The sequence below is a fragment of the Brassica napus genome, chromosome C3 (genome assembly GCF_020379485.1).
Source record: "Brassica napus cultivar Da-Ae chromosome C3, Da-Ae, whole genome shotgun sequence".
In the NCBI taxonomy this organism is placed as follows: Eukaryota; Viridiplantae; Streptophyta; class Magnoliopsida; order Brassicales; family Brassicaceae; genus Brassica; species Brassica napus.
In genome coordinates, this window is record NC_063446.1 from 34548555 (window position 1) to 34576123 (window position 27569).

Genomic DNA, 27569 nt, shown 5'->3' on the forward strand with positions numbered 1-27569 from the left:
TATATAGTTCATTATTTTTCTTTAGCCCTACTAGGTTCATAGCTTCTATTTAGAACACTACTATTGTAATATTATTGCTCGGCAATAATTTGACTCGTCCATATTCAATGTTTATCAAATCCACAGTAAATATTTTAGAATTTGTAACCGTATATGAATATCTAAAAACAGGCCTATGAAACTATTTATAGATTACCACGACACCTATTCATTTCGAAATGTTGGGACAAATGACAATTCATACTCCATATATTACACAATTGTTGGTTGAAATTACATTTTAATATTGATACATGTAACTTTTGTAACATTTTAGGAACGAAAGGGAAACTAGATTGATATTTTCGTCGATTGGCTAATGAAGTAATGATTATCAAAACAAATCCTTAAAACACCTACTTGGAAGAGTCATCCAGTTATCTCATATATTTGCTTGATCATAAAATGAAGAACTGTAAGATAAAATGATGAAATAAAAAATGGAAGTAGAGCAGCTTCTTCAAGGAGGGTTTAACCTAATTGAGCTCTCAAGCCAAGGAGATGACCAAATAAATATATGCTAAAAGTAGGAGACACGGAAACAGCTCCCACGTTCCCCTCTCTCTCCCCTTTTTTTCTCTCATCTCACCAACACTAATAAACAACAAACCAAATTTAAAATGTGTAAAAAGAGTTATACTTTCGAGGAATAATTTAATATGATATTTTTCTCTCTCTCTTGTGATCCTCCATAAATCCTACCATCTCAAACCCCACTGACCTGTCTCTCTTCCTATTATTACTCTTTGTAGTGAGTAGTGGCCAAAATTCCATCTTCCAAAGCTTAGTTACTTTGAGTTGTGTCCTCATGGTAGGTTAACTTTTTCTACTCTTTTTTGTTCAATTTGGTACCAGCTGAAGTGTTAAATCTCTCACTTTCATCTCCGTTACTTTACTATACGATTCTAAGTAATCATACCATATTCCTTATAATTGTGGCTTAATGTTCATCTTGACACCTTGTAATTGTGTAGAATCATTGGTACGTTCTATAGATACGAATATGGATATAAGAAGCTACCGAATTGTGGTATGAAAATGTATTTTTGTTTACTTAGATAATTATAAGTTGTGTAAATGGTGTGTGTTAGGGAATTCAGAAACCCGCATGGTTGGATGCGCTTTACGCAGAGAAATTCTTCGTAGGATGTCCGTACCATGAGACGGCAAAGAAGAATGAGAAGAACGTGTGTTGTCTTGATTGTTGCATCAGTCTATGCCCTCACTGTGTACCCTCGCATAGATATCACAGACTCCTTCAGGTTCGCCGCTATGTGTATCACGATGTTGTTCGGCTTGAAGATCTTCAGAGACTCATCGACTGCTCTAACGTTCAAGTAAGTAACGTATTCTTAGTCTCAATACAGTTATACATATATATATATTTATATAGAAATTCGGGTAAACTGTGGACAGGCTTATACAATAAATAGCGCAAAAGTGGTGTTCATCAAGAAGAGACCACAAAATAGACAATTCAAAGGAGCTGGCAACTATTGCACTTCATGTGACCGAAGTCTTCAAGAACCTTTTATCCATTGCTCCTTGGGTTGTAAGGTTATTTCATTACCTTTAGTCCTACATAATATAATATTAGACTCGGTTCTGCTTATTATCTGATTCTCACATTACAAAACTGTATAGTTTTGATACATGTATACAAATATACTTATTTAGCGCATTAAGTATGCCAGTCTGCCTTCAGAGTTTATTCGTTTTCTGAAAAATGAGTTTATTCGTTTTCTGAAACATGAGTTTGGTCAAATCTATGCATGAGTGGAAAAGCTGATCTTTCCTGAACTGATTTACTTATTTGATAACCTACCACTTTTTTATTTTTGAAATTATCTATATTTTGTGACTAAACTAAAGTACATGGACCATCCCCTGGAATGTTTTAAATCCGAAATTGTACAAATATGAGAATTTCAATTTTTTTTTAACAAAATTTTTGTCAAAGGATTTCGAAAAATTATTGGACAACTAAAATAACCCAATTATGTACAATATTAAATTATTTATTTATGTATCTTTGGATTTTTAAATCTTGTCTTTGAACTATGTATTTATAATTAAAACATGAATAAAATCCGTTTATAATATTCTTAAACCCATTTTTATATAGAGTCAATTAACTAAATATCCATACAGGTGGAGTTCGTGATGAAAAGTTACGGGGACATTACTCCATTCCTGAAGCCATGTCACTCTCTTACCCTAGGTCCAGACTACATCATCCCACAAGATTTACTAGCAGATGATGATATGGCTGCCTACGAGACTCCACGATCAACGGTCGTGGATGGTGATGAGTCCATGAGCTGGTCGTCGACTTCATCCGAACTAAGAGACGCTGCAACTACCACCCACGTCGTTAGAAAAAAACGAACCGGTTTCTGCTTCTGTGCCAAATCGGCTAATAGTTATAAAGCAGTTTCGGAGGATCCTGACGATATCTCAGCCTGCATCAATCGGCGCAAAGGCATTCCTCAACGATCTCCTCTCTGTTAACGTTCTCCTTTATTTTGTTTTATATTTTAATCTTCTACTTTTTTGACTAAAAATATTTTTATTTTCACATAATAGTCTTATATGTTACATGCATGGATTATTGTGTCTCTATCTAATAAAGCTTATAATCAATCATTTTGTTTTCCCTAATTACGTATATATAGGTTACTTTAGCTTTAGCATATAAAATATGTGAGACATAAATTAATCAACTTGCAGTGGTTAGTGAATGAAGGACTTATTTTGTCAATGGAGGGATTATAGTTAAAATTCTCCTCCTACGATTACAATAATAGTTGCCTAAATGCTTTATGGAGGAGAAAACCCCAGTTCTTTTTCATTTAACTTTCAATATTGTTTGTAATTCTTACAATGGTTTTTTGGTTTTGGTTTTAGATAATATATTTTGGTTTATTTGAGTTTCTGTGTTTTGTAAATTTCATGATTTTAGTAATATTATTAAAAGAAAATAAAATAGTTGAAAACGAGAGTGTTGTGTGATGCAATTCCAAATTGGTGAAAATTTAAAGCAGCTAGTTTTCCTGACTTAAAAACTATATTTATGTTAATTTTGATTGGGTGAATGAATGATTTTTCAAAAAAAAAACTAAATCTAAAACAACACCTTAGTTTTGGCCAAATAGTATCTTAATAACAGGACAATAAAATGGGAATTCAATATCCCTAGAGGTCTAAGCAGATCAATTGTTTTCAAACAACAGTTGTATTAGGTCTCTTTCTGTTTGTTATCTAGATATTATGTTGAAATCAAAGTATTTCCCTTGATATTGGAGTTGTAGTACAAATTTCGGCTTAGATTTACATTTCAACCTAATAAAAAAGTGTTTCGGGATATAATTGTTTAAAAAATATCGAGGATATGGAACATGAAATCTTGAATATAAAATTGGGTTCATTTTGGACAGATTTGTTAGCGACTCACGTGGCTCCTAATTCCGAGCTGTGGGTATTGAATTTTTCCGTGAATTCAATAATTTACGCACCTGCCGTTGAACGCGAATGAATCCAAGCCAAGAAAGCAGACGTGGAGGTGCACTGACGGTGGCGGTCCGAGCATTATAAATGGAATCAAAGCTGAATTCAAGCGAGTGTGTTGACATCACTGACATGATGTTCTAGACCATCGGGGATAACGGTTTATGTTGGTAATAACGACGTTAGTGACTAGTGAGTGAGGATGATTGTATATGGTGGTCTATGCGAATATGTTTTAAAATTTTGATTTATTTACCTATGCCACTAAAATGCATTTAAAACATGTTTTACTTATTCATTAAATTACATCTATATTTTATTTTAAATTCTATAAAAATATCTGATAAAAAGAGTGAATTTAGCTATATACCCATTATAAGTTAAAGTTTAAGAAACTAACCATGAAGGATTATTTTGGGAGACATGCTAATTTGTCACAAAACTAGACGATAAATTACTTTTCCACGTGTGATCGTGCATCCAACACAATGGTAACCCCTTACACCATGCAAATATATGCTCATCTTTTAACGTGAGCTAACGTGGTCAATTTATACTAACACTAAGAATATGTTAAAATAGAATGAAACATGCAAAATAGTATAACATAATCAATCAGAACAACAACCTACTATACAAGATGATGTGCAAATCAAATTTGGGAGATAAAAAGTAAGAAAAACCATACATCAATGACAGAGATGGCGATTAAGATGACAAAGAGGGTGTCATGAAATGACATTTCTTGGGTTCGAAAACATAGAACTGCTTGATTTACTGAATTTCATTCTGTACAATTTTATTTGACTATAACATGAATAATTGTATACTATATTTATGAACTAATTTGATTTTATATTATTTACTGAAAATATTATTGTTGACCAAAAAAAAAAGAATATCATATTTATAAAGTTTGAGACGTTCCGAACGAATATAGAATATTTTCCATTTGGTTTAATCATTATTTTGTTAAAATTCATTAACCACTTTTACTATGTTTATATATTATGCAATCTACTCAAGGTAAATCAAGGAAGTAGACAGATTAACATGATTAAACAAAGTTTTAAAAAAAAAGATTAAACAACAAAAGCCATTTTCCTTATTTGATGATGCTAATCCATTTTTGGTACAAATTTGCTTTTTCGTTTTACAGGAGTTGTGATAATGAAACAAACCACTTATTACAAGAAGAGGCAGAAAGAAGTAAACGAAATAGTAAAAGGAAAACATACATTAATTAAGGCGGACGGAACGATATAGAGTAATACACCTGCATCACTGTAAAATTTAGTCCTCGAACTTTTATCCGAGATCCGGATTTGATCCCTCGATCCGGATATGATCCGAAAATCCGGATATCCGGAGGGGCCGAATCCGGATCCGGATAGTAAAATGTTGGATCCGTCAAAACCGGATCCAGATATTTTAATTTTTAGTCCGGATATCCGGATCCGTAAATTTTATTAATAACTATTTCAAAAATAGTAATATATATATAAAAATTAATTTTATTTAATATATTTTCATTTTTATAATATTATATAAATTTTATGTAAATTTTGTAATATTATCATAGAAATAATTAAAAACATTATATATATTTTTATTTTTAAATTATTGTTAATATTTTATATATATTGATATTATTTTTTATTTATTTTAAAGATACAAATCCGGATCCGGATATCCGCCGAATATTACAATTTGTAGAAGGATATCCGACACCCGGATATCCGAGAACCCCGAATCCGGATAAGGATAATAAAATTATGGATCCGCCGGATAAAAGATCCGGATCCGGATACCTTAAAATTACTCGGATACCCGGTCCGTCTCAGACCTAGTAAAATTGACCAGTTATTTAATCTGGATTCTTTGTCCAGTAGCATGGATTAGCATCATGTAAAAAAACCAAAATCGAGTTGATAAATTACAAATACTCCAGACTCGAAAAATCAAAATCAAACCAAAAACTGAGTGACTACAGAATAGTCAAAATACAATTTATAGAAAAAAATGTTAATTATATTAAGTTTTAAAATAATCAGATTCCTAAAACTAAATTTTATAAACCAAATTTTTATATCCTAAATATCTATTACTAGCTTAAGATTCGGGCAATTGCGCGAGATGAATGTTATATATAAATCTAATTTCTATCTATTATTATTTATTTGTATTCATTTACGTATTATGTATATAATTAAATTAGAGTAAAGACATAAATCAAAACAATACATCTTGTTTATTTACGATATTTTTTGGTAAATAAATTAAAATAATTATTTTATTTATTTTATATGGTATATAACTAAATTTCAACGACATGGACATAGGTATACAATATTTTAATATAAACTAGAGTTGAACCCGCACGTCCGTGCGGATAGATTTTTGTTTTTAATATAATAATTAAAATATTAAATAAATTATAATATATATATATATATATATATATATATATATATTATAACAATTTTCATTTATGTAATCATTATTTTGAAAATTGTATATATTGGTATTTTTTTAAGTTTGTATTCTTGAAATATTTTTGTGTAGCTAAATTTTACATTATCTATTATAATATTTTGAAAATATTTTTAATTTAGTGTATTATATTTTAATTTTGTGTTTTTATTTTTACTATAAAAATCAAGCGTAGAAATGATACAACCAATAAATTATCATTTATTTTGTTATCTATAAAAACTTAATATGATAATTTTTAAAAGAAGTGGGTTATACTATTTATTTCCAAATGAATTACCCAAAAATACATAAAATCTGGCTTAGACTAAAATGGTAAAGAATTAAAAAATAATTGCATAATAGAAATGGATTAGACTTTACCGGAAATGATATTGTTTAGATTTATATTTCTTTTGGTTAGTAAAATATCATATATGCATAAATTTAGGATATTTTGTTATTTTTTTTAGTTAATAGTCTAACATATAGACTTTTTTAATGGTAGATAAAATAATGACTCTATTTTAATAGAGTAGATATTTTGAAAATTTATATTCATATGATAAACACAAAATTTCTAAGGTGCAATTTTTTTAATGCAAATTTCAAATTAAAATATTTAGGTTTCAATACTTTTTCAATACAAATTTAGAAATTATCATATTTAAGTATTATTCTATGTTATATAGTTTAATTTTAAACTATATAATTATATAATATGAATGTCTAGTAAATGAGACTTCATATTCATACGATTTATGATCATTTGTATCTTATTATTACCAAAAAAAGTTAAACCATTGATCACAAAATTTTAGTTTGAGACATTTAACGTTTTTATTAATTTATAGTCGTTTTAAAAATTCAAAAATAACATATAAAAAAAAATTAATTTTTTTATTATATGGTTAATGTAGTTGTTTAATATCTTAGGCAATTCTCCTAAATAGACCATTTTCAAGTTTTGGTCGCAAAAATAGACCACAAGGAGGAAAATGACTAAAATATTTCATTTAATAGGTAAAATGACACTAATACCCTAGATATATAAAAAATAAAATAAAATAATAATTTTTTTTATAGTTTTAGATTATATGTTTTCAAATTTGAACATTTTTATAATTTGTTTTTTTGAATTTTTTTAGAATTTTTTTTTAATTTTTATTTTCAAATTTTCTTTTTGTAATTCGAAAATAATTTTTGAAACTATTTTAAAAATTTTTATTTTCAAATTTTTAATATTTATTTTTTATTTTATAAAATTTTAAATCTCAATCTCAAATCCCCACCCCTTAATTCTAAACCCTAAGGTTTGGATTAGTTAACTCTAGGGGTATAAATGTATATTTACCTCTTTAATGAAATATTTTGGTCATTTTGATCCTTAGAGTCTATATTTATGACAAAACTTTTTAGTGCTATCCTACGGTATTTCTCTAATATTTTTTAATAATATAAAATTAAACAAAAAAAACCTAAGATACATAAATTATTATCAAATATTTATCATTCATAATCATTAATTGTCATATATATATGTTAATCATATTTGACAATTCTGTAGCTTTTATTTAAGGAAAGTACGAGAATATTTTTTTGTACACAATTTATCAATTTAATAGTTAGTTTAATAAAAAAATATAATATAAGGTAAGATTGACCAACTTATTTTTCTAAGTAGGGGTTATTGGTTGTTGTATTTTAATGGATTTGAAAATCCGAACTAAATCTAGTGTTATTGGTTCTATGATTTTCAAATCTGTATTAAAATCATGTGTTATTGGTTTAATGATTCATAAATTCTGTATCAAATCAAGTGTTATTCAATCGTACGGATTTACTAATATATTTGATTTTATAATGGATTTGAATGGATTTGTTTGGATTTTTTAGTTAAAAATACAAAGACTCAAATCCGAGGAAAAACCTCCGGATCTGCATATTTTACTTGGATTTATAAATACTATATGGATTACTAAATCAATCAAAATATATAAACCAATAACACCTCCTTATTTATAAATCCAAGTAGAATATGCAAATCCGAAGGTTTTCCCTCGGATTTGAGTCTTTGTATTTTTAACTAAAAAATCCAAGCAAATCCATTAAAATGCATTATTAAATCAAATATATTAGTAAATCCGTACGATTGAATAACACTTGATTTGATATAGAATTTATGAATCATTAAACCAATAACACATGATTTTAATACAGATTTGAAAATCATAGAACCAATAACACTAGATTTAGTTCGGATTTTTAAATCCATTAAAATACAACAACCAATAACCCCTACTAAAAGTTCTGAATTGAATTTTCATGGTGACATGTGGGTATAAAATAATGTTCTAATGTTTCTCAATTAATATATAAGGGTTTTTTAAAAATCAATTTCACAAAAGCCAAATTAACTACATGTTATTAACTAAAATGTATGAATTATCCAAATTACTCTATATATTTATTCAAACAATACGAATTAAATGATATTTTATTCGAAAACCCAGATTATTCTATATTTTTAATTGAATTGTACGAAATCATCTCAAAAGCCTAAACAAAACCGAAAGTGAACTAGACATGATTTTTCCAAAGTATTAATCGGTTTTCAGTATTGTTAACTAAACCGAGCCAAAAACAGAAAGAAACAAACACATATCACCATATGGTTCCTATACTCTATATCCAAACAAAAACTATCAGAAACTGAAAAATTAAACCTGAAACGAACTCCCAGAACTACACATATCTATATTTTAGAATTCTCAATTGAATAATTAATTTCTTGGCCGAACGAATTAACAAAAGAAAATAATTCGATGTGCTTGTCTTATACATTTTCCCAGTTTGTTTTAAGTTATATCTTGATTTTTCCGAAGTCTAGTAGTGAAAAAGTTATGCTAAGTTATTTAAAAAATCAATTGTTCATGTAAACCAAATTCAAACAAACATCCAAATCCATTTGTCATCTAGTGCAAAAATCCCGAAAATTTTAAACGAGAGAGCGAGTGATTGTGAGGAAGTACCCAAGGATTCGGCGTTCACTCGTGTGGCCTTGGTTGCAAAAAAGTTGTGTGGCTCTCACCCATTTATCTCCTTATCTCTCATCTTCTCTTTTCCACCTTAAATCTTCAATACTTCATTCTATTGCATTCTCCCTCCCTAGCTCTTATCAACCTTTTATCTCATTCCTCGACTTTTTCAAACTCAGGTTCTTCCCCCCACCCCTCCATCTCACTATTATTATGAAATACACTAATAAGGGAAGAAATAGAAGATACAGAAGGAAGAAGGAGAAATATGCAAATATATCACAAATACTTGTGAGCCATACGTAACTGAAAAGATTTTTTCTCCTTGCGTCTTATCCGCCACGCGTCTGGAGAAATTCCAATAAGCGAATCCTTGTGATCGGGATAATAAAAACATGGATATGAAATTAAAAATAAAATAAAATAAATTAAAAGGAAGATATATTAACGAGGTTTCTGGGAAGCAAAGGCCCTCAGGAGCTTCCGCCTTACTCAGAGGTAAAGTTGTCTCTTCTTTTTGTTATTACTTCGTTTTCTCCGCTTGTTACACTTTTCTGAATACCTGATCTCTTAACTCTTTCAGCCGATCGATCACACATATTTGTTGGTTTACACCTGTTTATCAGTAACGCACTTTTGGCGTATGTAATATGTAGATAGGCGTTTATTTTATTTATTATTTACTCTTTTCTTCATGCGAAAATATGCTACTGCTAACCTGAGTTGATGGTAGCAATAATAATACATATTACAGTTTACATCATGACATGCATATACTCACATGTTTTAGTTCTATCGTACTTTTGCGAGCGTTTATAGTTTAGAATGTTTGTAAACTTTTTGTAGTGTGGAGCAGGAGGAGAAACAAGAAAAGGGGAAAAATGGACTATATGAATGGACCAGGGAGACACCATCTTTTCGTACCAGGACCAGTGAACATACCGGAACAGGTGATCCGGGCGATGAACAGAAACAACGAGGATTACCGTTCACCAGCCATCCCCGCACTTACAAAAACGTTGTTGGAGGACGTGAAGAAGATATTCAAGACAACATCTGGGACACCGTTTATGTTTCCGACTACTGGTACTGGTGCTTGGGAGAGTGCCTTGACTAACACGCTATCTCCCGGAGATAGGATCGTCTCGTTTCTGATAGGGCAATTCAGCTTGCTGTGGATTGACCAGCAGAAGAGGCTAAATTTTAACGTTGATGTGGTGGAGAGTGACTGGGGACAAGGTGCAAATCTCCAAGTCTTGGCCTCAAAGCTCTCACAGGACCAAAATCATTCCATCAAAGCCATTTGCATTGTCCACAACGAGACCGCGACTGGAGTCACTAATGACATCTCTGCTGTCCGAACCCTCCTCGGTAAATATTTCCTCCCAAACATTGATCTCTTTGTCTTCATAATTTTAATTTTTTTCAAAAAATAAATAAATTAATATATACTTTACTTATCAACCCAAAACCCTGGAATTGGGATCCGATTACAAACCGACTTTGTACAAAATATATTAATTTCACTTAACACATGTATACTCGTCTTAACACAGATCACTACAAGCACCCGGCTTTGCTGCTTGTGGACGGTGTCTCGTCCATATGTGCGCTTGATTTCCGAATGGATGAGTGGGGAGTGGATGTGGCCTTGACCGGATCTCAGAAAGCTTTATCTCTTCCAACAGGACTTGGTATTGTGTGCGCCAGTCCAAAAGCTTTGGAAGCTACCAAAACCTCAAAATCCCTCAAAGTCTTCTTTGATTGGAATGACTACCTCAAGTTTTACAAGCTCGGTACATATTGGCCATACACACCTTCCATTCAACTCCTTTACGGTCTTAGAGCTGCTCTTGATCTTATCTTTGAAGAAGGACTTGAGAATGTCATCGCCCGTCATGCCCGTTTGGGAAAGGCCACACGGTACATATAAGTCTTTTAATAGCTACAATTCTGGAAAATATCAACTAGAGTTTCTTTGTTAATATGATCTTTGTATATATATGTAGGCTCGCGGTGGAAGCGTGGGGGCTGAAAAACTGTACACAGAAGGAGGAGTGGATAAGTAACACAGTGACAGCGGTCATGGTGCCGCCAAATATAGACAGTACTGAGATTGTGAAAAGGGCGTGGAAGAGGTACAACCTTAGTCTTGGTCTTGGTCTCAACAAAGTGGCTGGCAAGGTTTTCAGAATTGGGCATCTTGGACATCTCAATGAGGTACGTTTGCCTATTGTTTAATCCAAATTTGATTAATCAAAACTCTAATCGAAGTACAAAATTTATACGCAGTTGCAACTTCTTGGGTGTTTGGCTGGAGTGGAGATGATACTCAAGGATGTTGGCTACCCAGTTGTATTGGGAAGTGGAGTTGCAGCTGCTTCTACTTATCTCCAGCACCAGATCCCTCTCATTCCTTCCCGGATCTAATTCATATCCCTATTTCTCCATCTTTCTCTCCACCCCCTTTCAATGTATAACAAAACTATTTGTTTTCTCTTTTCTCAGCTTCTTTATTTACTAAAACAATATCTATTTTATGTGCAACTATTCCCAAAAAAAACTTATCAAACACAAGGTCAGATTTATTTTTATTCATTATCAATACCATTGAAACAAAAGCACATATTTGAAAACTAACTTTATTTACATGATATATTATAAAAGCACTGTATTTAATCTTTCTATCAATTCCTTAAACGCATTTAAATATCAATATATTGTCTTATGAAATAATTTAAATCAGAATAATAATAATAATTTAAATCAGACACACTTAATCCTAGGAACTAAATTCTAGCGATACAGTCCAACCAATCATCCACTTTGTTATAAATTTGAATTTTGTTCATCGGCTAAGGTCTTATGTTGATAACAAAGGTATAAGTAAACAACATAAGAATACAGAAATGTGTTTTATTCTATGAGTAATGAACCTGAGTAAAATAGTTTAAAAACAAAGTATAGCTAGGAGAATAAGTAAAATTTGGAGAACAAATATATCTATCATTTTTCATAATGGGCATCATCACAATATTCGTAGCAATGTTTTCCTTTTATTTTGTTAAAAAGAATTAAACAAAGGAAAATAAACATAATCAGTACAGGTATCCTAGTTATTTATTTTTTTTTAAAAAGTGAATCATAAAGTTTGGTAACTTTGAAATTCCTGCATAAACAGATATATGATCAATTGTTAGAAAGAATTAATCCAACTTAACTAAATTCAATAAGAAAATGTACCTTCGTCCCTGTCATCCTATTACAGATTTGATTATTAAGTTGCAAAATCGATAAGCTTGAGATATAGACACAGGGAGCGAAACATTATTCAGAGGAATATGAATTGGAAAGTTTCATTTCTTATTTTTTATTCTTCTTGATGCTTTTTGTCCACTAGAACCACCGCAAACAATAGAACACTCGATGCCACAAATGTTACCAAAACATGAAAACAATCCGTTATCACCTCCTTTCTTTTTCGTCCCACCTTGCTTTTGAGGAGGAGCTACAATCATCTGTTGATTCCGCGGGACGGTTTCGTTGGGCTTGTAACTCGATTTAGGGATGAAGTTAGAACTTGTTTTGTAGTCAGAACTTGGTTGATAACTTGAACCAACGTCTAAAACAACAGGTAAATTCGCTTGCCACCTTTCTAGCTTAGAACGAAGACCCTCAACGCTCCGTGCGCCAACACTTATCACAGTACTCTCTGCATCTCTCCCTGTCAAAGCCTTCTCCTTTGCAATTTGAGCGGCGACCACTGACGCTGAAGGACCCAAATCAGACTCTGTGATCACAACCGGTCTCGACCTCATTGGTGTTCCATATTCAATATTCTTCCTTTTGGGAGTAGTATATGCATTCTTGTTCTTTGGTCTCATTGGTGTCCCATACACGTTATGCTTCGTTTGCTTCAACATGGCATTTGGCGTTTTCTTTTGTGGTTTATACACAACCATTTGAGAATCAGATGAGAAGTCATCTTTCTCAAAACCTGAGTTTGTAGTAGAACTCACACGGGTTTGTTGTTGCGCCACCTTCTTCCTTGGTGATTCCACCATTGAGCTTGTATCACTTTTGGACCGTCGAAGACCGGCCGGTTTTGAAGATATTATTTTTTTCTTGTGAAACATCAAATCTTCTTCAAACAAAAGAGGCATGCTTTGTCCGGAGTTATCGATGAGCCCCACGGCAATGTTTAGGAGGCCGTGAGGGCGACCTGACGCACGAAGAACCTCGAGGGTAACAAATCTCATCGCGGAAGAAGGGTCCACAAGATCGCTGATCAGCGTTTGCACCGTTCCGACGTGAATATCTTTGAACCAATGCAATGCGTAGATTTCTATAACAACTATTGATGTACCATCGTAGAGTGCTTCCTCGTCTAGACGAAACACAAACTTGTCGTTCCATGTAGGGCTTGTTCCGCCCGTATTGTCTACCCGAGTCGTTAGTTTACACTCCGGGTCAATCCAGGCTATTGCATATGTTTTCATGCACCGTGCCACTGGTGCCAGTTCTTGGGCAGAAATAACATTCAGCTCCAGAATTTGACAAGGTGCAAGAAAAGACATTTTTTGCTTGACAGAACTGTTTCTATAAAATTTGTTCTTTGGGTGGCTACGAAGATAGATCCGTCGTCGTCCTTGGAAGGGACGACGAGGGCGAGCAATGCATGAAGGTTAAAATGAAAAAGTAAATTGAAAACACTAAAAATATTAATTAACAAAAAGATTTTTCTTTAAAAGATTAAATTCTTGTTTTCGTTTTGGTTATTTTGGAACACCGAATCAATTGCATCACCTTCCGTTGACTACTATTTTCTTTCATTAATCATCTTCAATATTTTAGACCTCTCTTTCTTTAATTTTAGGTAATTTTCGTTATTTTTATTGTTATTTCTGACTAATTACAGATTTCTAGATCTCTGGTACTTTTAAGAATAGAGATCATGTAAATCTAGAAAAATAAAACCACTCGTTCTCTCTCGTGTTCTTAGAATTTATACAAATCGAGTTAAATAAAATGGAAAGGAAATTTCTACTTCACATTTTTGGATGAAATCTTATACTTCTTTTTTCGAAAACACTCCAACAATCACTATCAAACTCTGCTCCAACTTGAGAATCTACTCCGTTTTTTTTATCTTTTCTTAGCCTAAGGACTGGTTACAGTTAAAATACACCTTCTCTTGGAGTTGCAATCTTTCCAACCTTCATTGGCAATGGCTGGGAGAAACCATTTCTCATTCCTTCACCAATAAGGCTCTTGGCCATAAGGCTAAGGCTGGCCAGCATCGTCCATAAGGCAGGGCAGCACTCTCCTCGGCCTTGTCTTCCTCGGCTTTATCATCCGCAGTGTCTAATGCCACGCTTTGTCGACGTGATAACGCTGGGGCTAAATGCCAGTGGCCAATTGCTGAGTCAGAACGGCTAATCGTAACGCTGAGTCAACATCCAATACATACAAAATGATCTATCATTCCTTCTGGAAACTGAAAGTTAAATCAAACTTAAACCGGACCAAAGCTAGATTCGTACAAAAACCGGATTTAAACCGGAAGATGGATTTTATGTGCCAATTTGTTAATGGACCGGAGCACTGGGCTGGACCTGAATGATAACTTATGGGATCACTCTTTAACCATATGCTCACTATCTTCTACCATGCGTGGATTGGATCCCGCCAAGGCATGCTCCAAAATTTTTCCTCTCTTCAACCTTTGGCTTCTTCTTCGGTTTGATTCAAGTGTTATAAGGAGAGCTGTTATGTCAGCAGGACTGACTCCGCCCACTCTGCTTGCCTGCCCGATCGTCTGCGGTCTCACCTGAAAATTTTATAATGATTCATAACATTAGACTCGATAAGCTCTAAAACAAAAGCAATTATCCGTCTACTCATATGTCCTTAAACACACAAACCTTTGATAGTTTCTCACGCCCTTCATGGGAAAGAGTTGTCATCGAAAAGTAATCTAAATCCTCTGGAAGTCGTCTATGTTCTTGCTGGGCCATCTATTAAAGGATATTATTTGATTTTTTTTTCAATTCATGTCCATATATCCAAAGCAGATGAGGAGCATTTAATGGACATAACATACCTGCTGCAGCTGATTTTGCTGGCGCAGAATGAAGCCTTCGTATTTTATATCGATCTCTACACACTCTTTCTCCATTCTAGACAATGTCTCATTTCCAAAACCATGCTTTTCAAGTATGTTGTAGTGGACATGGGGTTTCTTGAGTAGACTCTCTAGTGTCGCTGATTTTTTGACTGGCTGAGAAGACACCTCGGTAACTTCAGCAGCCAATTCACCCCCTCCTCCTGTAAGCAAAATACATCATCATAATCTTTGAAGACGCCAACACAATTTCCCAGATCTTAATACGTTTGCTTTGAGAGACAGTGAGCTCCATGTGTAACAGTGATCAGTCAAAAATAAAAAAATAAACTTGAGTTATGGAAGAAAACCTGAGATCTTGACAGTTTTGAGTCTCGTCTTCTCTTCTGAAATCCTTGCTTGCTTCTCTTGGTATAACTTCCAACGTCTATCATCTATCAATCCAAGTTCACGCCCCAGAGGCGTCAGTCTACTATCCGCGTTATCAAATCGAAGAAGAAGCCGATGTTCCGAACGGCTGTCAATGAGAAGAAAAATCATATTTTATCAAACAAAATAGTTCATGTGAACAGAAAAATAAAAGAGTGTTAAGCAAGTCAATGGCCATAGAGCAGCTCAAGAAAACTTCAGAAGTCTTTTATTAGTTTAAATGAAACTATATACAGCAAGTGATTGCCAGATCGGTTATCTCTACCCTACCCATAATTCAGAAACTATTCATTTCGAGTTTATGAATGGAGGAGAACTAGGATAATGAAAAAGAAAACTAAATGTAACTTGCCTTGTTAGCATGCGGTATGGCTCTCTGAGATCCTTTGTGACTAAATCGTCAATCAAAGTGCCTATATAACTGCTTTCCCTCTCAAGAACAACGTGCTTCTTACCATCGGAATGTCTGGCAGCATTGATTCCAGATACAATACCCTATATTTCAATAAATAACAGATCAATGATATATAACAGCAGTTTTCAATGTATTGACATATTTTCTTTACATAACAGCAGTTTTCAATGTATTGACATATTTTCTTTACATAACAGCAGTTATAAAGTCTGCTACAGATCAGTCACCTGTGCGGCAGCTTCTTCGTAACCAGTTGTGCCGTTGATCTGACCAGAGAAGAAAAGACCTTCAATTTTCTTCGTCATAAGGGACCTTGAACACTGATGAGCTGGCAAATAATCATACTCAACAGCATAGGCAGGCCTTAGCATGGCGCAATTTTCGAGTCCTGGCAAGCTTCTTAGAAGTGGCAGCTGGAGATTCTCCGGCAGACCAGTTGAAAATCCCTATGGAAAAATTACAACCCGATAAGAATGATACTGATCTCAGAGCACATTGCATTCTAATATATTACTCATAAAAAAAAATATTTTAGCCTTGTAGACTTAAAACATCAATGCATAGATTAGCCACTGAGTACTTTAACAAACAAGCTAAGATATCTGCTCTAGTCTTGAAAACTTAACTTATAGACCCTCACATTAAACTACAGACAACTTCTGAATAGTAACAAACTTCAGGCTTGCTCAAACTATCAATAAAGAACATTCCTGAACAAAGCATATGTTTCAGATAATAATATAGAGACACAAGCTAGATTCCTTTTCTCCATCCTAGGTTTCACACTTTTTCCCTACCAGACCAGAGATGATTAACAGTTAGAGGAATCATAACTAAGGCATGCATCAACCTGCACATAGATCTCTGGAACATCTCGGCCCTCTGGTTCCAGGAATATTTGATGCGACTCTTTGTCTTTAAACCTAACAATCTGAAACCAAATAAGATATAAAGGGTATAAATTTACTTAATCAAAAGTAGTTTATGAGAAAGATGGGTCAACATTTTTTTATGTACCGACTGTAGAAAACAGTGAGTGCAAGAGTTTAAAACGATTACTGTTTTGTTACTCCTCCTACAGAGCCTAACCTCAACCCATTATTCTTCCTATTCCTTTTGGATATCTAATTGATTCTATCACATAAACTCAAACGCCCCATTGATCTCTTCCATCCCCTACTATTACACATGCTTCGGTTAGGCTTTAACTCTTATGTATTATTATTAATGACTTATCAGCATATGTGTGCATGTTGGAGACGGAAATAGTATTAAAATCACATTGTCTAGCAAATTCGGGTTTCAGTAGTCCTATTAATGTGATTCCACTCATAAACATTGACAAGTATATCTAAAACAATCAGCTCAATAACATGAAAGGTAGATGAACCATGTCTGATGTAACTTCCCCTGGGTCCACGAACGAGACAATACAAAGAAAAAAACAAAAGAATATACCTTGTCTTCAATGGAAGGGCAGTACCTAGGACCCTTTGCTTCAACCCATCCACCATACGTTGGGGTCTCATGCAAATTGTCCCTGATCAATTGGTGAGTAAACTCTGTCGTGCGAGTCAAGTAGCAGGACATTTGCTCTCTCTCAATATGAAAATCTGGGTCGAAACTAAACCAACTGACCTGGGAAAAGGAACATTAATGTTCAGCATCTTCAAATACAAAAGGTTCATGAATCACCTTGGTTAGATACCAGAGAACAATATGAAATATTGTTCCATTTGATGAGAAATGTATTTAGAAAGCGCCAATGAAAGTGTACAAAACTTAAGCTTGCTGCTGCCTAAGTGGCTACTCATTGAATGAATCGTTTTAGCCCATCTAACCATACAAGAATGATCTGGAATAAGCTATTTATTTAAAGTGTATAGAGTAATACCTCTTCGTCTCCATGTTGAGCCTCCAAGAGGGAAAAATCAATGGTCCGGCGATCAACACGAGCTGGCGTACCGGTCTTCAAGCGATCTGTTTCAAACCCAAGCTGCTGCAAATTCTCTGTCAAGCCCTGTGAGGCAGACTCGCCAGCTCTTCCAGCTGGCATAGACTTCCTACCAACCCAAATCTTCCCACTCATAAAGGTTCCAGTGGTGAGAATCACAGAAGGCGCATAAAAGTTCATCCCAAAAAACGTGGCAACCCCTTCAACGTTGTCATTCTTCCCAACAAGGATATCTGTTACCATCGCCTCTCTAATACTGAGATTCTCAGTGCTGCCATACCAAAAACAAAAAAATTGCAGCTATTACAAAACATATAATTTCAAGATTATTATTATTCCAAAATAGCTTGTAAGTAGTATTTTACACATGCTTAGAGATTTATATGCAACAAAAAAAAATCTAGATATGTAAGCAAGACGTATAGTAATTAAGCTGACCTTTCCACAATCTTTTTCATCTCCATGGCATATTCTCTTTTGTCGGTCTGAGCACGTAAGGATCTAACGGCAGGTCCTCTTGAGACATTTAGAATGCGCTTCTGTAAATAGCATCTGCACACCATTAAATCGTTCAGTGACAAAGGAAGAAACAATGATCAGTTAACAGTGTTTACTTACACCTAACCTATAAGTTAACAAAGCATTCTTTACACTCCAAACTACATATAAGAACAGAGCTAGTAGATCTATAAACACTCAATCTAATCTCCTCTGATTCCTCAATTTCCTTTGAAGAGGCGAAAACGTACCGATCGGCAACTTTGCCAATATCACCACCAAGTGCATCAACTTCATGAACTAATTGTGATTTTGCAGGTCCGCCGACTGCTGGATTGCAAGGCTTCTCACGAAACAAGTATAGTTAGTTATCGGGATTACTGTTGTTGCACAGTTGTAAACAAGTAGTGTACATAATACACAAACAAACCTGCCAAGCTATACGATCGAGGTTTAAGGTGAGGAGGAGAGTGCTAGCTCCCAATCGAGCGGAGGCTAAGGCGGCTTCGCATCCGGCGTGTCCCGCTCCAACCACGATCACGTCGTAGTTCGAACCACCTAAAGAGATTGATTACTCGTTTTAGCAAAAATAATTAAATTAAAAATCTGGATGAGAGGTTTGGTGGTTGGGGAACCTGGTGATGAGCTGAAGCTTGTGGCGTGAGGACGGTTAAGGGAGAGTGTGCGAGGGCGGAAGCGTAGACGAGAAGAGTGGAGAGGGAATGAGATGGAGGAGTAGGAAGAGAAGGAAAGAGATGGGACAGTGGAAGAGAAGCTTCGGAGATGCCGGAGACCTAAAGAGGTGGAGGCGGTGGTGGCTCTCATCTCTAAACAGAAGCGGAGGTTGTGAGTGGTCGACGCAGCAATTCAATCGGGGATAGAAGATGATTTGAGTTATTGGATTAGTGAAGGAAATGGGCTATTCTATAAAATGGGAATAATCTAAATCCCCAAGGACCAAGCAAGAGTTTCTCTCTTCCCAACTTAATTTATTATTTTGTCGATAGTTTTTTTTTTTTTTGGTATAGTTTTGTTGGAGATTTCATATAGCAAGTACTCTAATTTGGAAAACATTTCGTATGGAAAACAAAAAAAAATGATAAGCTTGGTGCCATCTGCTGTGGTTTTCATTAGTTACTCTTAATCTAGGATTTTGGTTTGGTTTAGAAGTAAATTTTGGTTTTAGTAGTAAAATTAAATGGTGTAAGAGACGTTCACCTCGGATAATAGAATAGATTCGTTTTGCTGTAGTTAAAAATACAACATTGTCTAGATTGGGTTGCATATGATTTTTCTAAGTGTTTATTTTGGAGTTGTATGTGGGATTTAAATATAGGTGAAGCTAAAATTTTGTATTCACAATGTGGATGATGAAACTTGAAATTGAGAGAGAGAGAAAAGAAAAACATAGTCAGTAGAAAATGTCCGTTATGCTAAAAATGTCTAAACTTTTTTGGCTTTTTTTTTTATGTAGAACGTTTGAAACTACCGTCGTCCTTCTATCCATATCCAGTTTGATCCTTCCTCCTTCTATCACACCGGTTCTTTTTCCTTATCTTCCAACTCAAAATTTGGATTTAAGACCCTCCCTATAAAGTTTACAAATCTCCTTCCAAAAAACCTTAGCTTATAGCTTCCGCTTCTTTAAACAGTAACAGACCATAGAAAATCGGAACAGAGACTCCCTGTATCCTTACAGTTATCCTACAATCATGTTTAATTAATAAAGCTGGGTTTGAGGAAACAAACAACATTACCCTAAGAACGAGCTAACTCTCTTCTTGGTTTTCCCATACTAGGAATCTCAACGACTTCCTAATGAAACTTGAATGTCAAAAATCTCATAGGAAGAACAAAATACATAGAGGTTTCAGATGAAAAGGTGAGGAAGATTATTGTAAAGGGATTTGGAGTGCAGAGAATATGGCTTGAAGGAAGAGGGGATGAACATCTTCTCCAGAGAACACCTCCAACTTCAACTTCTCCATGTGAGGCCATATCTACAGACAGGACATAGAAACACAAGTAAGATTCGTCATTTCATTACAAATCTTACGCTCTTAACAACATCCAACTTAACTAACTTTTACCTCGTTCGCATATTGTCTAGTAAATGCCGTAAGATATCCAACTGTGGATAAGCACCACTGTTCTCTATCACCGATCTCAGACCTTTTCTTTGGGTTTCCATTTTCAGTGTCCACCTCCATCGCAGATGAGTTTTCATCTTCAGATTTTAGATCCTCCAACGACCTCGCTTTCGCTGGTTCTGGAAGCCGTTCCTTCAGGACTGCAGAGAAACTCTGGAACAGCAGGAGCAGTAGAGCCTATATGCACAAGGAAAAGTCAATAAGAGGATACAAAAAGAGACAGTACACTAGAAAGTTATTATTTGAATACCTCAGTTTCAGAGAGAGCTCTGTTAAGAAGAGCCTCTTTTGCCTCTAGGGATTCCCGTAGAGACACCTCTGCCTCCCCTGTCTTCTCCACCGTTGATTTCAAACGCTTCATCTTCCCTGGATTTTCACCAAGGACAGGCTCACCCTCCACTAGGGAAAGTTTGCTCTCAGCAGCCTCCAGCTCTGCTCGTGCGTTTGCTGAAGCTTTCTCAGCAACCAAAACATTCTTCGTAATGTTTGATATGTCTTTCCTCAAATCAGAGATACGATTATAAGTCTTGTTAAGTGCATTCCCAAGTATCTGCAGAGACAGAAACAAAAAAAAATCAGAGTTTATTAAGCAAACGCAAACGAATTGAGTTAGAATGCAACTGACCTCCCATGTCTGATCAGACATATGAAACTGATCAACATTCTCCGGAGAGAAAACCCATCTCACAATTGCCTGATTCGATACGAGTCTATACCCCATCATCCTATCCATTGCCACGGCCGTCATTTGTGCATTGTTTTTCCAGTATGCACTCACTTGCGATAATAGCATCACCTGTTTATCATTATCAGGACAGAGTTTCCCAAACACTTGGCCGTACCGCTCTAGGACTGTGACCATATGAGTGAAACTTTTTGATCCGATCTCGAGTAAGGTCTGCACGACTACTGTAAGAGTGACTTCAAAACCATGAACTGGATATATCGTTTCTTCAATCCACGACATCATGTCACGTGCAGATTGTTTTTCCTTGACCTTCCTGTTCAGTTCAGCTGACAACTGATGCTCTTCTGTTTTCTCTTTACCCTCTTCCAAGGAGTACCTGTAAGCCGGAGCAGCCTTTGCAGGAAGCAATTCTTCTAGGGCACTAGCATTCTCGATGCTCTATTTGACACACAGAAAACAAAATAAGTTCTCTAGTGGCCAAAAACTAAAGCCAAGTTGAACTCAAGATGAAACATAATAGCTCAATTAAAACCTCAAGAGAGAATGTGACGCTAAAGTTTGGCAGCTCTTGATTGCCTCAAATTTTCTAATATATCAGAATATTAAAATCATAACAAGTGCTCTGTTACCTGCTTAATTTTATCCCAGTAAGACAAGCGTACTTCTCTTTGGAGAACCTCCTGAACAAATACACGCTTAGGGGCCCATTTGGGAAGGTCCAACACATAAGACCACTCTTCCCATGGCCAGATGAACTGGAAGTTGGATCTGTTAAGCATGAAAATATCCTCATTGAATTAGAAGAAAAATATGTATATGGATCATCAGGTGAAAAGACAATAAAGCACACCAAAATCCATATTTTATGTTTCTGTAACAATCATCAACTTCATATGATGAATAACAAAATTCTCAATTAAAATTCTCAATTAATTTGAGAGACACTCTGACGCTTCACAATAGAAAGCATAAAGTAAAACAGCCCCAAGTTCGCGTCTATTGAAAATCCATATTTTATGTTTGAATAACAATCATCAACTTGGCTAAAGAAAAGCTTCTCAGCTAGATAATTTTCTATCATATATGGAAGTGGAACATCCACAAATCAACTTTTCAACGGATAAGGTAAGAAAAATGAAAAATGAAAAATGAAAAATGAAAAATGTATACTTACAAGTGGTGAGAAAACCAGAGGATAAGGCGTGTCCTGGATTCCATGTCAAGGTCGGAAATTTTCTCAAAGAGTGCACGAACAGCGCCGGCAACAACAGCAGGAAAGGCACCCGGAAGAGCCTAAAATGATTTGAGTATTTGGCATCAGGTATAAGAAATAAATGACACCAACCATTTAAAAGTCATCGAAAGATCATAGTAACCCTTTGTTCCTTGTTTGCTACCTTACAAAGATCCATAATCACGAGTGTATAATAGAGAGTCTTGAACGGTGGCTGTGGTAGCAGCAGTATCTGGGAAAAAACAGATCCAATTGTTAAATCTAAAAACCAAAGCTCTAAGACAAACATTCCTAGAAAAAAATTGGTATAATCTGCCAGGAAAAGATTATCATTATGCTTTCATTTACATTGTGAATACTTAATATAGAGAGAAATTTCAAATTTAAGCAAGAACAGAACTTCACCTGAGAAAATAGTGTCTCTGCCATAAGGTACTCATACCGGAAGGGCACAGGAAGATTAGCCATGTAGGAAGCGCACTCCTTCCGACTAGATTTGCAATAAATTAATTAGGAAAACAAAATCAAAGGTGACCACAAAATAAAAGAAACTCAGTACATGCTAAGATGTAGAATAAGAATCAACTAATGCTAGGCAATTCAACACAAAACACTGCCCCCTTGGTAGTCAGTCGCTTTGCCGATTTAACACAATTGAGTTAGTGTTAAGTGACTATATTGTTCGAAGAGTTAGTCTCGACTCTTGAACTTAGCTTAATGTAACACTTGACTATATATCTACACCTAACCAAGATCTACACCAAAACAAGTAGGCATGGACGACAATCTACTATGCAAGGAAATTATAACAGGGACATAGAAAATCAAGAGTACTCCAGTTCTGCAAAAATACATACCATCCATTTAAATATAGGAGCACATCCAGTAAATATTCCTCAACGACAAAGCGATCAATAGGTTGTACATCCTGTGAGTAAATATTTCCAGAGTTATAAGAGAATAAGAACCCATACGTATATGACAGATTAGAGATAATAGATGTTGATCACTGAAATTGTATGTGTAATAAATTTCCAGATGAACATAGCCATCACATCACCTCAGTCTTATTAGCTGGAAATATATTCAACCTGCGAATCCTCTGAGGATATCTCATCAAAGCGTCATGCTTTTGCTTGCCAATGTTCTCCCTCGAATGATCAGAAGGTGGACTTGGTGGTTCCATACATTTAATGGGGCGTAGCTCATGAAATTTTCCAGCAACGAGCTGAGCTTCGAACGAGAGATGAGGCCTAGGAACTAGCACATAGAAAAAGCGTTAACTTGTCATCAATAACGATATACAACAAACATGCCTAGTATGATAGAAGAAGGTAGACAGGGAAATAAAGAAGAGGTTTGTAGTGGATTGAAGTCTTAGTGATACAATAACATTAAAATAAATGCATACCACTATCAAGTTTCCATCCATTGGAAGCTAGAGACTGTGTTCGATCCCATAGATCCTCCACGAAATCCTAAAGAGACAACAAACAACAAAGAGAAACCAAAAGTTACGACACCATGATACAATATTTAACAAATTACGATCTCGAACAACTAGAAAGACAGAACGAAACGTCAGATAGATTTATACAAACGCATATTATTCATGCATCTGCCAAGACATCTACCGCAAAACGGAAGGGATACCTAACACCAAGCAATACAACAACTTGAAAAAAAAACCAACACTTAAGTCAAACCTTTTCTGAAGGACTATTTTCAGATTCTCCTTTGAGAAAAAAGTTTAAACCAGACGATGAAGAATTCTTTCGGATGCTCAAATAAGCTTGTATCCCGACTAATACTCTTTCAATCTCATCAGGAACTTGCTGCAAGAAAGAGGGAAACTCATCAGAGATGACAAGTTAATAGTATCTTATAGCAGTTCGTATAGAAGCAGTTCAGTTACCAATACTACCCACTAGGTGAGACATGATAAAACTAAGAATTAGACTATTAAATTTGGTTGCACATAGAACAGGACCACATAATTATATAGCTGGAAGCTCGTGATCCTGTATTCTAATGGCCTTCAACACTAATAGTCTAATACCATATGTTTTCTAATACCCAACTAACAAGATATCTTCTGGAATGTCTTTAATTCAATAGCAATACCTCAGCGAGTTCTGCTCCTCCCCACGGGAGGCTTGACAAGATGCATATAACGTAAAAGTCAGCTTGTGCCTGCCATGATGGGTTTCCTTTCTCTTCATCCACAGTGGTGGCAGCAGATGACAACAGCGTTTCGAACACGACAATCAAAGAGGCAGGTTGAATAACCTTACTGCACAACTGAAGAACCCAAATAGAACATGTTAAAAACATAGAAAAACATCTCAAAGCCGGTGAACAACTACTGTAAATATTCATGTTTGCTTTTAATTTTCAGACGGTTTTGGTGTCTAAGAAAATATGAACTTGCATATCAAATTAATGAAGCAACTGTGTATCCATACCAGGGAAGTCATAAAGCGTAGCAATATGCGGATACTGTTGCAGTTTCCAGAATCTAAAGCGACCTGGCATGTTCAACCCAGTAAAAGCAGTTACATTATAAGCAAAAGTGGAGAAACAAAATTCTATTTTGGCCAATTGATATACAAATTATTCACCTGGAAATTAGCTTGGACACTTTCTACTATCTTTCTGACAAAGTCTTCATTCTCCAGGTTCAACAAACCAATCTTAAACATGTGGAAATAGAAAGACGTCAATCAGATTACAAAGTATATGCACCAAATTAAACTGCAATTGCATACAGGATAAAGACTTACCAGAGTGCCATACAAGGGAATCTTATGAGGCAATTGTTCAGCACATTGCAGTAGATACTGTTTTAAGATGAAAATCACAAAAGACATGTAAGCATAAATGCTAATGAAGAAAATGTCAGATATTCAAAATTGAATTGAATCGCTGATGAAATTAAAAAAACAGGAGTCATAAGAAAATGTGAAACTTACAGGCGAAACTTGGTCCCCAGAACGCTCGATTTCTCTACGAATAACACCAAAACAAGTCTCCTGCAAAGAAACAACAAACGAAAAGAGACTTGAGAGAGAGAGAGAGAGAGAGAGAGCAATTAGGGTTTAAGAATCGAGAGATAGAGAGAGAGAGAGAGAGAGAGAAGACTGACGATATGGTCTTTGAAGTCGGAGGAAGTGCCGTACTCGGGGCCCTTCTCGCCGATTCGGAGAAGAAGAGTCTTCCAATTGCTCATCTTCCCGCAGCTGCAGATTTCTCTTCACTGGCGAGCGCACTGACCTCAAATCTCTCTTTCTCTTTCGTTCTCACTTCTTTCCGCAATTTCTAGGTTTATTTGGTTTTTGGATTTAATTTTTATTTTTTTGTCGACCTTATTTGATGATGAGTTAAAGCCCAACGGGCTCAAATACAGATGGTGACGGGCTAAAATGTTTTAATTTTTAACTGTTTTAGATTTTAATTTTTAATTTTGATTTTGTGGTAGATTTGAGTTTTATTATAAGAAAAGAAAAAAAATGGTAATTTTGAATTTTGATTTTTTTTTCCAATTAAAGCAAAAATAATTAATAAGAAAATATTTCTTGTAAGAACAATACAAATACAAAATATTACGATCACTAAAACTCGAAAATTTGTACCGAAACTTTATTTTAATTAACTTTGATATAAAATTATAGTACACAATATTGATTAAAAAATTATAGAGCTAAATTACTTAACCAAAACTTCGATGGCAAGATTATTATTGTGAGATCTTTGGTCATGTATTTTTGTAAAATAGATGTAGCTTTTTAAAGAGATGTATTTGTATAAAATTAATACGTTAGAAAAATAGGTAAATAAACTAGATCATGATTCGCATGATAGTGCAGATTGAAAACAAAAATGATAAAACAGTTATTAAAAAAATGAAAACTAATGTTTTATGTTGTTTGGACACGAGATAGTAATATGTTATTATTTCCATAATTAATATATGTGTATATTTAATTTAAAATCCTATATTGATCCAAAATAATAATAATTTAAAATCTTTCAAAAGAGTTGGGTCCAAGTGAATGTTTCTATTTCAATAAGATATATAGTTGAGATATTTCAATTAACAAAAATAATTGGTCTAATTGCAAGGTAAAATTCAGTTTTACCAAAAGTTTGATATCACTTTTCAAATTTACCTCTAAAAGATAACTATTTTCATAAATACTTTAAATTTTGTGGGAAAAAAAATTAACTCCTGTAAATCACTTGTCAATGTTTAAACATGATTCATACAAGTTTATAAACCTTAAATTTTGTGAGAAAAAAAATTAACTCCTCTAAGTCACTTGTCAATGTTTAAACATGATTCATATAAGTTTATAAACTCAATCCCATCCCTTATATACTAAACCATAAAAAATGATCAATAAACTTTCAATCTAAATATTAAAGTATATTTGATTGAGTATATTTTTAAATAGTGACAGCCAAGTTAATGTATTTTAAGCAGCTTCTCCTGATTGTATGTATAATCAGTTTTATTTTTGATAAGTATACAAATTTTAGAGAAATTTTAGAATACTCTAAGTTATCTTCCACATTTAAACAATACACTCAATCAAAAATACAATTTAACTAAATTTTTTTCCTCTTCATATAAGTTTATAAGTGAGGTAGATTTGCAAATGGTATTCTTTTTGATAAATTAATAAATTTGACATTTCATCAAAAAAAAATTTAGTTGGATAAATCTTCCAAGATATTCTAAATTACTTTTTTGACCAAAAGAAAATTCATTAAACAAGTAAAAAACATTTATACCATTACTCTCTCTCTCTCTCTCTCTCTCTCTATATATATATATATATATATATATAGCAATATAATAAATAAAAAATCGAAAAAATCGAAAAAATCAATTCAAATTTTTTTTTGATTTTTTGATTTTTTGATTTTTCAATTTTTAAAATTTTTTAAATATTATTTTGAATTACGAAACTTCTTTTTTTGAAAGTATTTAAAAATTATTATTTTTAAATTTTAGTCTT

General features: G+C 34.1%; 5 protein-coding genes across 9 annotated transcripts; 2 read left to right on the plus strand and 3 right to left on the minus strand.

The window, feature by feature from the left end:
• Positions 1-714: 714 nt before the first annotated feature.
• On the plus strand, positions 715-2685 carry LOC111203724 (protein RGF1 INDUCIBLE TRANSCRIPTION FACTOR 1). Of its 2 annotated transcripts, none has more exons than XM_048751127.1 (4): positions 715-850; positions 1131-1376; positions 1456-1596; positions 2191-2685. In XM_048751127.1, exons 1-4 carry the CDS (start codon positions 848-850, stop codon positions 2548-2550), a joined length of 750 nt encoding a protein of 249 aa, XP_048607084.1. In that variant the 5' UTR covers positions 715-847; the 3' UTR covers positions 2551-2685. The 2 variants fall into 2 exon arrangements, with proteins under 2 accessions (XP_048607084.1, XP_048607085.1); XM_048751128.1 differs by having other exon boundaries at positions 748-850; positions 1140-1376.
• A 6234-nt stretch (positions 2686-8919) lies between these two features.
• On the plus strand, positions 8920-11654 carry LOC106389407 (serine--glyoxylate aminotransferase-like). 4 transcript variants are annotated; one of them, XM_013829643.3, is made up of 5 exons: positions 8920-9554; positions 9903-10427; positions 10613-10979; positions 11066-11276; positions 11349-11654. In XM_013829643.3, exons 2-5 carry the CDS (start codon positions 9938-9940, stop codon positions 11484-11486), a joined length of 1206 nt encoding a protein of 401 aa, XP_013685097.2. In that variant the 5' UTR covers positions 8920-9554; positions 9903-9937; the 3' UTR covers positions 11487-11654. The 4 variants fall into 4 exon arrangements, with proteins under 4 accessions (XP_013685097.2, XP_013685099.2, XP_013685098.2 ...); XM_013829645.3 differs by having other exon boundaries at positions 9913-10427; XM_013829644.3 differs by lacking the exon at positions 8920-9554 and adding an exon at positions 9581-9697.
• A 535-nt stretch (positions 11655-12189) lies between these two features.
• Positions 12190-13780, minus strand: BNAC03G45190D. The gene is made up of 2 exons (XM_013826188.3): positions 12300-13780; positions 12190-12225 (listed from the first exon to the last, which is right to left on the minus strand). Exon 1 carries the CDS (start codon positions 13631-13633, stop codon positions 12413-12415), a length of 1221 nt encoding a protein of 406 aa, XP_013681642.1. The 5' UTR covers positions 13634-13780; the 3' UTR covers positions 12190-12225; positions 12300-12412.
• Positions 13781-14478: 698 nt separating this feature from the next.
• Positions 14479-19437, minus strand: LOC106389406 (tRNA uridine 5-carboxymethylaminomethyl modification enzyme MnmG). The gene is made up of 13 exons (XM_013829642.3): positions 19112-19437; positions 18907-19034; positions 18728-18819; positions 18417-18530; positions 17919-18249; positions 17483-17662; positions 16875-16955; positions 16252-16470; positions 15962-16104; positions 15531-15697; positions 15160-15383; positions 14981-15073; positions 14479-14886 (listed from the first exon to the last, which is right to left on the minus strand). Exons 1-13 carry the CDS (start codon positions 19299-19301, stop codon positions 14692-14694), a joined length of 2157 nt encoding a protein of 718 aa, XP_013685096.1. The 5' UTR covers positions 19302-19437; the 3' UTR covers positions 14479-14691.
• Positions 19438-20086: 649 nt separating this feature from the next.
• LOC106389405 (nuclear cap-binding protein subunit 1) lies at positions 20087-25899 on the minus strand. The gene is made up of 18 exons (XM_013829641.3): positions 25694-25899; positions 25521-25580; positions 25332-25388; positions 25170-25241; positions 25014-25076; positions 24673-24849; positions 24255-24383; positions 23960-24026; positions 23609-23808; positions 23406-23476; positions 22954-23038; positions 22712-22780; positions 22489-22607; positions 21944-22082; positions 21252-21752; positions 20877-21176; positions 20567-20803; positions 20087-20476 (listed from the first exon to the last, which is right to left on the minus strand). Exons 1-18 carry the CDS (start codon positions 25775-25777, stop codon positions 20369-20371), a joined length of 2538 nt encoding a protein of 845 aa, XP_013685095.1. The 5' UTR covers positions 25778-25899; the 3' UTR covers positions 20087-20368.
• Between the last annotated feature and the right edge of the window lie 1670 nt (positions 25900-27569).

Excerpts from the sequence above, each read along its gene's own strand:
- LOC111203724 (XM_048751127.1), top strand. Across the intron at positions 1,377-1,455 it reads TCGACTGCTCTAACGTTCAA|GCTTATACAATAAATAGCGC; the intron begins GTAAGTAACGTA and ends AACTGTGGACAG. Across the intron at positions 1,597-2,190 it reads ATTGCTCCTTGGGTTGTAAG|GTGGAGTTCGTGATGAAAAG; the intron begins GTTATTTCATTA and ends ATATCCATACAG.
- LOC106389407 (XM_013829643.3), top strand. The coding sequence starts at position 9,938 with ATGGACTATATGAATGGACCAGGGAGACACCATCTTTTCGTACCAGGA. Across the intron at positions 10,428-10,612 it reads TGCTGTCCGAACCCTCCTCG|ATCACTACAAGCACCCGGCT; the intron begins GTAAATATTTCC and ends GTCTTAACACAG. Across the intron at positions 11,277-11,348 it reads ATCTTGGACATCTCAATGAG|TTGCAACTTCTTGGGTGTTT; the intron begins GTACGTTTGCCT and ends ATTTATACGCAG.
- BNAC03G45190D (XM_013826188.3), bottom strand. The coding sequence starts at position 13,633 with ATGTCTTTTCTTGCACCTTGTCAAATTCTGGAGCTGAATGTTATTTCT.
- LOC106389406 (XM_013829642.3), bottom strand. The coding sequence starts at position 19,301 with ATGAGAGCCACCACCGCCTCCACCTCTTTAGGTCTCCGGCATCTCCGA. Across the intron at positions 17,663-17,918 it reads CTCAACATGGAGACGAAGAG|GTCAGTTGGTTTAGTTTCGA; the intron begins GTATTACTCTAT and ends TCCTTTTCCCAG. Across the intron at positions 15,384-15,530 it reads CAAAACTGTCAAGATCTCAG|GAGGAGGGGGTGAATTGGCT; the intron begins GTTTTCTTCCAT and ends TTTTGCTTACAG.
- LOC106389405 (XM_013829641.3), bottom strand. The coding sequence starts at position 25,777 with ATGAGCAATTGGAAGACTCTTCTTCTCCGAATCGGCGAGAAGGGCCCC. Across the intron at positions 25,389-25,520 it reads CTGGGGACCAAGTTTCGCCT|TATCTACTGCAATGTGCTGA; the intron begins GTAAGTTTCACA and ends ATCTTAAAACAG. Across the intron at positions 22,781-22,953 it reads CAGAGACACTATTTTCTCAG|ATACTGCTGCTACCACAGCC; the intron begins GTGAAGTTCTGT and ends GTTTTTTCCCAG.